The 11,508-nt window shown below is 39.5% G+C and overlaps 1 protein-coding gene across 2 annotated transcripts in view; it reads right to left on the minus strand.

Moving 5' to 3' along the window:
- Crim1 (cysteine rich transmembrane BMP regulator 1) overlaps positions 1-11,508 on the minus strand; it is a 192,886-nt gene that overhangs the window by 138,321 nt on the left and 43,057 nt on the right. For both annotated transcript variants that reach the window (XM_008823363.3, XM_008823366.3), the window contains exon 2: positions 10,655-10,828. In XM_008823363.3, coding sequence (XP_008821585.1) covers positions 10,655-10,828 — 174 coding nt within the window. The remainder of the gene's footprint in view (positions 1-10,654; positions 10,829-11,508) is intronic.

Below are 11,508 nucleotides of genomic sequence, written 5' to 3' on the forward strand. Positions count from 1 at the left end.
TATCTGGGCCAACTGTAGAGCCTCAAACACCAAAAGGAAAGTATAACCAAAGATTAATGGGGTCAATATAATTTTTAAGAGCCCATATTTATAGGTAAAGGCTACATAACAAGAAACAATGTCAGACGGGAGATACCTTCCATTGAGTTATTGGCCAAAGTGGCACAAGAGACTCCCAGAGAGTAACCCAGCAAAGAAATGGGAAAATGAACATCAGACTCCAATCTTGTCTAAAGGAATATTGACAACTGATTGCTGCTAAATGAAGAGTAGCTGATGTTCCTAAAACAAGGATCTCTAGATAAGCTGACTAGATTCAGCAGACGGACAAGCACTGGGGAATGGCTGGGAGTGCTGACAACACAGTGAACAATAACAGGGATGACAGAATATGTGGGTTCCAGTGTGTGGGAGGGGGAGGCTATGGGAGAGTGCCATTTGGAAAGTGGGTGTATAGATGAATAAGATTGTGTGGGATGTTCTGTATGATATACACACAAACAAATCAACAAATAAGAAAAATGAGTTATATTTGAGGAGGAAGCCTAAAAATTTATGTCATGTTAATTAGTAGAGGTGATAAACATTACCATTGAAATCTACCCAATGACTTTATAGACATGCACAGGTGCCAAGGATCCAACTGCAATCGATTATGACTAGTAATAATCAGATACATACAGATTAGAGATGCATGCTTCAACATCTCAGTGTTAGTAGAAAAAACAATGAGTCTTCCTACAAGGAACAATATATTCTAAAATGAAATGGAGATCTTTTTTAAAGATTAAAAACTCATTCAATTTTCTGTCTTACAGGGCTTATACTGAGTTCAATATTGTACAACTGTATTAATTCAACTGTGAACCTAGAAACTTGCAGCCACTTGTGAAAGAGATTTTAGTCATTTTAAAGGTATGTACATATATATATTTATATGTCTCTTCATATACATAAGCACCTATTTTTCCCCAAATGGAAAAGCATACTGTATTATAAATTCGTGACTGTCTTTACAAAAGATGAGACAGTAATACATATTTAAAACTGCATAATGGCCTTACTCTTTGAAGTAAGTATAGAAAGTATTTGTAAATGGCATTTGTGCAGTCAAAGGAAAAATCACCCAAGACTCTGATGGTCATGAAGTCCTTGAGCCATCTGGAAGGTACAGAAAGTAAGGCTACTGTGTTTTTTCACTTGGTCACAAGAAGGGCCAGTGTTTCCAAAGCTGATAAGTGATATTACCCGATTTCTTTAAAATAAAAAAATTTTCAAATAATTTCTATGAGCTAAAGCAAAACATTTCCAAGCATAACTGCATGGCTTTCAGGTTTAACTAGCTTAAGGAAAATAGAATCTATGTTGAGTAATTTTAATGAAGAACCTGACTTAACTATGAGGAATCTGTAAATATCAAAGTCCTAAAACTGAGATGGCAAGGTCCCTGACAAGCAGATTGTTAGGAATAAATAAATGTGGAGACTAAGAAGTTACTTCATTTGGTGTATAGGGAAAGGGTAGTAGTTAAGTACATATATTCCATTATCAATCTGTTAGCAGCAGTCTGGAAAGGCCAAGAGTTTCCCCCTTAAATGCCTTAAACCTCATTAGATGGACAGTACCCATTCATTTCTATCCTCTCTTTGTTACAGAGTCATAAGTTGTAAGAAAAGCCTTGTTAAGTGTGACTCTGCCAAATGGAGTTCTCACAATATACAACAGTTATATCTGGGGAGAACATACAACTATTTCTTGGTGTCTATGACCTATGAACTAATGATTACAATGTTATTGTTTTTACTATAGTTATGATTATATTAAAGAAGATTTGGGGGCACTGACATTTGATACCATGCAGGATATATCAGTGCAATCACACACCAAAAAAATCCATAGACATAAGGCTTTAGTGAGGATCAGATAGGTAAGTTATGCAAAGGATCATCTCTATTGTAAACAGGTGGATTTCTCCAGAATTGAAGTTTCAAGGTTTGCTTTGTCCTTTGCTATGTGATCTTATGCATATTAAGAGTAATACTAATAACAATAACATTTTTTACATTAATTTATTTATTGTGTGTGCTTGTTTGCAGGTACACATATGGGAGAAGTCAGAGAACAACTTGCAGGGGGGATTGGTTCTTTCCTTCGCAATGTGGGCTCCAGGGACTGAGCTCAGGTTATCAGTCTGGGTAGCAAGCATGCTTACCCATTAAGCTATCTCAAATCCCACTAACAATAGCAACAGATAAAATGCCTCCATTGCATCCATACATTTTGTATGTATTAATATTGTATGACTTTCCTACTCAAAGTGGTGAAAAGGCAATGGATTGTCCCCTGCCATTGGTGAGTCCTGGTGAGTCAAGACCTCTGAGAAAACTAGGAGATGCTGTTCATGAATGACACCAGCCCCTCCCCATGGATCTCTAGCTCAGGATGGAAGTTGCAGGGGAGCAGGGCCACTGTCTTCCCTGTACTTATAGGATGAGAGGATAGGAGACTCCTTAGTGCAGCTAGAAGTATCTCTATCAGGTACTTCTAATGGCAAGAGTGTTAGGTGGGAATTCTGCACACTGCTTTCAAAGGCAGGATAAAAGTTTGTTCAGTATCATGCTAGCAAATTCTTCTTGGGGTGCTTTCTATGAGTCATCTGTACTTATACCCCATACATACATTACAATTTTTTTTTTGATTAAGAAATTTCTATCTATAAGGGCTAGAAAAATGGCTCAGCAGTTAAGAGCACTGGCTGCTCTTGCAGAAGGCCCAGGTTTGGTTCCCAGCACCACATGACAGCTGAAAACCATCCAGTTCCCCGGGATCTGGCCTCTGTGGGCATTGCATGCATGTGTTGCACTTACATACATGCAAAGAAAACACTCATATGATTAAAATAAAAATAAATAAATAAATTTTAAAGCACTGTTAAAAAACAAAGTTCTATAAAAGTACACGATACAATATTCCTTTCAAAATATTGGTTATATCTTTATTTACTGACAAACATTAGAGATAGCATCAAGAGTTAGAGTGACTGAAGAGGCCACAGAGCACAGGCTGTACTACAGCCTACAGACCAAGAGAAAGGCAACCTGAAAGAAAACCCAGCCATGGGACTTAACCTGCATGAAAAAAAGTGAAACAAGGAAATGTAAAAAATTAAAAATGAATTAAAAAGATAAATGGTGGCATTCCCTTAGGTGGAAATGATAAATTTAAGGTACAGGATAATTAAAAACAATACTCTGAGGTTCTTAAAAATTCAAAAGTCTATGGAGTTTATAGAGCAGAAGACATTTGTGTCTGTGTCAAAATCAATTTGGCTTCAGAGAATATGGCCATTGGACATAAAACTCAAATCTCCGTTTGTTTTAAGCTGTAGTAGGAAAAAATAGATAGTAAACTCCATATAAACTAAATCTTTAAGACATTTATAACCTATCTTTCTAAAAAAGATGAAACTCAAACTTCCCCTGTGGTTTATGTTTCCACATGCAGAAAGCCATTTAGAGAAAGACCCTTCATTTAAAGTAAACCAAAGTGGACCTGGGGATGGGGGGGGGCAGCAGCACAGGGCCCGCACTTAAAACCTCCTTGCTAAATGACTATAAGAAGCAAGGCATGAGTGGCTAAGTAAAAGCTCTAACATAAGGGAGCAGCTCCACCTGTCTGAATGCTGAGGGGAGGGTTTGTCTGACTCCCGTGTCTATGCCTGCAATTCTGTCTTCACCTCCCTTTCCAGTCATTTAGTCATCCCAATACTCCCACTCGGACCCAGCTCCCATTCTGGGGATGAGCTGAACAGCTTTAATGCAAACATTCCTACAGACTGAAAAAAAAAAAAAAGATAGTTCCATTGAACCAATCAATCAATCAATTAAAATTGTTTATTCCATTCAATACTTCTCGTATATATCACGTGTGCCAGTAGCTGTGCCCAAGGCTCTCCCTTAGCTAAGAGCAGTCCTGAGTCTTATGGCACAGAGGACTCACTGCTTCAGGCACTAGCTTCACTGTACAGGTCCTTTGTGCCACCTGTGCTGCACTAACACTGCCAGTCACTTTCCCCTTGCACATCAATCTTCCTGAAAAAGCTCCTTGTCCTCACATCACTGATGCTCTCAGATGCCATCAAGGATACCACACTCTCCCTGGAGGGTCACTCAACATCCTTATCTCTAGTTCACATCTTACTCCCTTACCCCCGTCCCCTGAATTCCAGGCCCCAAACTCTCATTTTTCTTTGATTCTCCATAGATACCTCAAACATAGCCAAACAAACTCAGGGGTTCCCTCAGCCAATCTCCCACAAAGCTGTTCCTGTATTTCACATTTAGTAATGACCCTCTGTATATGTTGACCATCAACCCCACAAAATCTATTTTGACCATCATCCACTAAGCATTTATTCTGACAATCACCCTCCCATATCTCCAACTTTTCCCTTTTTATCCCCCACATCAGCCAACAAACCCCCAGACCCAACCAGCTGCCTGTCCTCACCCATCTTTTCTGCCCAACATTGCCATCACACCCTCACTTCTGTGGATCCACTCAACACATTTCTGAGTCAAACCCAATTCCCAGTTCCTCCACCAAAGCTTCTTCCACTTGTCCAACTTACAGGTACAGAGCACCTTCTATGTGTCCACTCAGTATAACAATATCAAATACCACATGCCAATATAGGACTATTCCTCTTTTCTCAATTCAGCCAAAAACTGCATACCACTTAACATTACTTCTAAGTACTTTTAGCTAAAATCAAGACAAAATGACCTTTCTCCTTTGAGAAAAAATGTTCATTCACCATGTAACTGCAAACAGTAGTAAAAGCTCCAAATAATCTATACCACTCTAGAAACCCATATGATATACAATGACTAAAAAAGATATTTAAGAACGTTTTTACACATCTTTGGCCAGTCTCGTTCTGGTAATAAATCAGTGCGAACGGAGTCTTTATCTCTATCATCTGATCTTGTTCTTTATGGAAAGGTCTTCCCTCCAGGGTGTATGTTTGCAGCCCTCAGTATATTTTTCCAGGAATAATCCATGCATGAATGCTAGCTAGTGATATTGTGGATTACACAAAAATTATAAATTTTGGCCAATAGCTTTATGCGGATGTTAAATGTCATTTGCTCCAAACAAAACGCTTGAATACTCCCTAAATCTGCTCCATCCCTAATAAACATAGGTACTACAATTTGTTTAGACCCCCAAGCCTAAATATATCCCTTCATCCCCGCCCCCCAATCTATATCAACAAGTCCTGCTATTTTCAAGTGAGATCTCAGTTCCACTTAGTTCTCTCCAGCTTTCAGGTTCCAGTCACAGCTGTCTTGTACCTGAATTTTAAAAGAAACCCCACCTGAGGACTTTGCTCTCATTCTTGCATCTCCCTGTCCTAAACTAGTGTTTTCTCTACTACATTCATTTTTTAAACACAGACTATTACATGTTTCCTCACAATTTTTTAGCAGCTCTCCTAAAATCTACATGCCTCATGGTACTCTATAAGACCTCAAGTGATACGGCTCTCACACCTGCCTCCTTTTTTTTTCCTTGCTAGTCCCCCAACACACCAAGTTTGTTCTCACTTCAGAGGATCTACAGTACTCTTTCTTATATGCAACTCCCTCCCCCCAGACTACATAAAGCTGACTTCTTTCTGCACTCAGATTTCAGTCAAGCACCCTTCCAAAAACCAGTGCCTGGTGCCCTCCTGGCACTTAATAAAACACTACTGAATTAGTGAATAGATGAATGTTTTCTTGTGTTTCACGGCCTTCACTGAATGGGGCTTTCATAATCCTGTTTACTTCTTGAATTTATTATGACCATTCTGAATTATAATGATTTCTTTGAACGCATATAGCCTAAATTTAAAATCATAGGCAAACTTAAAAGTCCACCTTATTTATTGCACCATGAAGTCTTTGGCACTGACTTTAACTGTGACTACTAATCCCAGATGGCTCTGCCAGAAGATCTTGTGGCACCCTCAGAGGCTGGTACTGCCTTGCTACCTCAGTCCCTACTCTAATCCATGGTGCATTGGTCTTACTTTTGTGACACGCACTGTAGCATATACCAACTCAAGATGAACAGGTAGCATGGCACAGAATCACAAGCACTGTCAAGATTAGCATGGGCTGACTTGCAGGACTAAAGGCATGCGCTACCACGCCCAGCTAGGTTCGTGTATTTTAGGAAAGAAAAACTAGATTATATGGTTATAGTTACGTTTAGAATTCACTTTCAGCAGCAGCATCGAAAACTCAGAAGTAGGGATTCAAGTTTTCTCTGCCAGGACATGATTCCTCTCTTTCCATATTTCCAGTGTGGGCAGGTCTTAATGATAAAAATTGCATGAAAGGACAGGCCCCAAAGAAAGATTTGTGTAGTTCTAACTGTCCACATTACCATAAAAGACCCCAAGAACCAAGTCACTCAATATTGTCTCTTATCTCTAGTTGGTTGAGATTTCATGTCCTGAACCCCCACCCCCCGCCAAGTACTGTTCTCTTTCCCAGAACTTACAGTCTATTATCAGCTAAATGTCCTATAAAGTTCCCTCTACCTTCTCGCTCTAGCTGAAACCTGGGCAGCCCCTGACTAATTACAAGGGCTATATTAGGGTTCTGGGGGCAAAGTAGCCATCATCTTTATGGTCACCATTGCTTTAAGGTCATTCTTCTGGGGCTGGAGAGATGGTTCAGTGGTGAAGAGCACTAGTTATGCTCTTGCACAGGACCGGGGTTCAATTCCCAGCACCCACATAGCAGCTAACAACCGTCCATAACTCCAGTTCCAGTGGAATCACACATACTCTTCTGACTTCCGCAGGCATTGCACAACACACACACGCAGGCAATACATTCATACACACAAAACAAAAATAATAAAATATTTTAAAAAGCTCGTTCTTCCTTCTCCACTTAGAAAAACAGAACTTGTTCACCTGAAGCACATGTACTCAGATTACATCACCAGCCACACGTACTACATTCATCTACAAGACTCCTGGCTCAGTATCTCTTCCTGACTGCTATTTGTTCTCAATGTCATATTATCCACAAGGTCCAGTGCAGCTTAAATGTAATCTCCCACCTCCACCTCTCCTCAGCCAACTATGTCATCCATGGTCTTTCTCAGGCCTCAGTAACTGCCAATAAAAATCTTGGCATCAAGTATCCGTTATCGAAATTCCTACTCACCTCTTCAACTATCAGCTTCCACTAATTCTTCAACCTCACTGGGACCACCCCTTCATGGACACATCACTTAATTCACTTTTTGTCTCCCTAGTGTAGACTGTATGATCAATTAGTGTAAATACTATGCATCATCACTCTCAGTCCTCCTGGGTCCCTTTCTTTCTACCATGCTTGTTAGGGAAAAGCAACTCTGGTTAGCGATTTCCACCTATGCTGAGCCTCTATCAGAGCTGGAGAAAGACATATCATGCTGGCTGACACATCATGCTGGCTGGTCTCTTGCTGACCTCCAGTGAGTCAGCAGCACTGTAAGTGACCTTTTCTTATCTCCCTAGTTAACTCACTTGTTCTCTCTCCTGAGATGTCAAGTTTACATTTTCATCTCCTTCAGTATCCCATTCCTTTCCTTCCTTCTTTTATATGTCTCTGGGGAAATCGAAAAAAAAAAAAAAAAAAATGTTCCTTTCACTTCCCAAAGACATTGCTCTTGTGATTGTTGCTTTTCTTATACTGGCTTCTCCCCCCATATTAGAATATTCTAATCATCATTTACATATGCTGTCCTAACTCCCATTTTTAAAAGTCCCTCTTGACTCTCAGTCCCCCCGCCCCAACAACTGCCTAATTTTTCAGTCCCCTGGAAAAAAAACGTATTAACATCTCAAAAGAGTTTTCTTATTTCTGTCACTTCACTGTCAATCATTCTGTTTCATTTGAGAAATCCTGGATCCTCCTGAGCCTTTGCATCTCTCTTTCCTGCTAGCAGACACTGTGGGTTCCTTTATCAGAATGGAGTGCATCCTTCTCTTCTTGCTATTTTCCCTGCTCTCGTTTACCCAAGATTCTTCTAGCACTGTGTTTAATACCTGAATCAGCTCTCCCACAGTCTCGGCTACACTATCCCCCTCTGCTACAACACTGTGCACCCCTCCAGGTGCCTACCATCAATTTCACCATGCTCTGCTTCTCTCTGTTCATAAACCTGAATAGTCCGATAGCTCCTATGACCAGGCTTCACTGGTTCATGACCTGGTTCTACCCTGCCTCCTCATCTTTATTTCCTATTACTTACCAACATAAAACCTTGTTTTTTCAAATCAGTTTTGCAAGTGTCTTATGCATAAGTTACGCAAATTCTCAAACATTTTATTCTTTTGTTCAGGTTGCTCTGAGTCTTAAAGTCTGTCATTATCCAAACCAACTTTACCCTTCATCAAACTTTATGATACAATTTCCAGGTCATACTTTCTTGATCCAGAAATGTCTATAAGTATTCCAATTATCAAACTTCTATTACTATTAATGACTTAATTATTCATAAGTACAATGTTATCTCTAGTTTTCACATGGCTGAATATGAGTAGGGCTTTTTCTTTCAAAATTATTCCTCAGAAAAGAGACAGTCCCTACTGTTGACTTCTAGTATGATCTTTTGGTAAAAGATCTGATAAAATTAGTTTAATTTTTCAAGTAAAGGAATTTAATTAGATAGTTAATTATTGTGGGAATGATCTTAATATTAGATTTCAGGAACAACCACTTTAGAATTATTACTTTTTTAAAGTCAATGCAGTTAACCTCTACAGAACAAAGATCATACACAAATACCAACTCATTACAAATGCAACTGTCACAATTTTATCTCAACAGATACTGGATTTGGGGACTTAACTTCCCATGAAAGCATCTCTGTTACATCTCAAACAACTTAGAGGCTGTGACAGGCATGAACAGAGTGTTAAATGACTGGAAGGCAGTGATAGCTACAGCCAGTGTAAAACATTGAAAATATTTCAATAAAACAGTTTCATAAATGTAATAATGGCAAGAAATAACAGATCTAAACTGCAGTATTATTTCATATAATGTGATTTTTTTAAATATTGGTAACTCAGGTAACATTTTTAAAGTATTTTATTTATTATTTTTATTTTATGTGTATGAATATTATGCCTGCATGTAGGTAAGTGCACCCGTGTGGTGCAGTGCTAGCGGAGGACAGAAGAGGCTGTTGGATTCCCTGGAACTGGAGTATGGACAGTTGTTAGCTACCATATGGGTTCTGGGATTCGAACCCGGGTCTTCTGCGAGAACAGTCAGTGTTCTTAACCTTTGAGCCATCTCTCCAGCCCTCAGGTAACAATTTAAACAGTCATATAACCAAATCTTCTGTAACCATCTATGTTTATATGGATGGTCAATCCTGCAACTAGCTTATGTGTGGAAGCTCAGATTAGCTACAGTATACAAATTCAATGACTGGAGTCAATATTATCAAACACTCTCTGCAGTTCTGGAACTTTCAGACTGGGAAGAGAACTCAGTGGCTAGCACGCATGAGGCACTGGGTTCAATCCCCTGGACCACAAAAGAATACTAACAACAATAAATATAATTTATTCCTATTATTTTCTACTATATTCTCTCAATGATTCAGCAGCACTAGTAAATACAAAGAGCAATATTATTTTATAGGCTACTATAAATGTCTTATTCTTTATTACAGTTTAATAAACTTGAAAAATTAATACATTCCAGAAACTTCATTCTTACTCTTTTGCCCAAGGACTTTATTTTTGAACTGAAAATTCTTGGTATTTCAAACCATATGTATTGTCATTCTTAGAACAGAATGATGTCATCTCAAAGGAAAAAGGCACATTTAAAAAAACATCAGGTCAACATTCTTTTCCTCTCTTTTTCCCTCCAAGAAGAAACTGCGGCAAAGGGAGAAGGAGCTGCAAGTCCAGGCCTCCCTAGGCCTCCCTCTTGTTAACTCTGCTGTAAGCTACCACACATCAACTCTGGCACTCCACTTGAGATTTCTGATAATAAATATATTTTCAAGTTGTCAATCATTTTTTCTAGGTTGTATCCATGAATGGCCAAAAGTTGTAGACCATATCAGTATAATTTTCTGGCTACTTTAGTGTAATTTATGACTTCTCCCCAGAGGTAAAATGCCTCAAAATCCATCCATATACCTGGGTGATTCTGGCTCCTGGCAAAATTAACATAACCTTCAATGTCAAGGCACACATCTATCTCTTCTGTCAGATGAGTCATCTTTCTAATTAGCAGAGAGCCATGCTAGGGTTAATCAAGCAGAATGGACCTGGTGACAACAGCTGCTGATCCTAAGCACACCACTCATGAAATCATCATTATGCAGAGGTGACCTAGGCCAGCTGGCACAAGGCACCCTACTCTTAAGACCACAGAATAGCATTCCACACTTCTGAGAGACACACACACCCCAAATCACATTACCACCTAGTATACTCCATGCATCTCAGCTGGGACTCCAAAAGCTACCACAATTCTGTAAGTTTGTCAATGCCTTTTTAAGCTCAAATACTGTCACTGCTCAGAGTTTCACAATGTTAAGGCTCACAATCAGATAGTTAACAAAAATGAATGCTTACCTTCAATCCTCTTTAAAGCTGAAAGGCACATATCCTTCCTGGGAAACTCAAAGGGATTGTTGCAGGTTCGAATGGTGTCACATTCACATTTCCCGTTGATTATATTGCAGCCCGAGATAAGATTTTCATTGCATGGTTCAAAACCAAGCAGCTGATCATCATCCCAGTTCTCATCTGGAAAACAGTTACCCAGAGAATGGTTTGCTTCTGCTTCTTTCAAAGGCCTGCTTGAGCCTAAACATACACAGGATGTCATGATAAACATTCAAAAGTGTCACCCTAATTTGTGAAAGACAGTTTTGGTGGAAATTGTATACGTGAATGCAACCCAACCTCCTTCTGGTAACACTATAGCCACATGTGTAGAAATTAAATAGCTACATATACAGTACATTTGTGGCCAAAAATCTATGACTCTTAGGTGCTACAACAGCAACTGAGATTGTTCAAGAATATTTAATTTGAGGGGCTGGGGAGAGATCTCAGTTAGTAAAGTGCATACCAGACACACAGGAGGATCCAAGTTCCACCCCCAGATCTCATGTAAACTGTTGGGTGTGGTGACGCATGTTTGTAATCCCAGAGCTGGGGAGGCAGAGACAGGTGGATCCCTGGGACTTGGTGGCCAGCTAGCCTAGTTGAATACCTGAGTTCCAAGCCAGTGAGAGACCCTGTTTCAAAAAACAAGATGGATGGTGTCTAAGGACACCCGAGGGAAGTTGTCCTCTGGCTGCCACACACACACACACACACACACACACACACACACACGAACAGGCACCCACATATGTGTGCTCACACACATGCAAATATGCATACATAAGCATGCACACCACACTTTAAAAATGGAAAAA

Source organism: Nannospalax galili, unplaced genomic scaffold (genome assembly GCF_000622305.1).
Source record: "Nannospalax galili isolate Female #2095 unplaced genomic scaffold, S.galili_v1.0 scaffold929, whole genome shotgun sequence".
NCBI lineage: Eukaryota > Metazoa > Chordata > Mammalia > Rodentia > Spalacidae > Nannospalax > Nannospalax galili.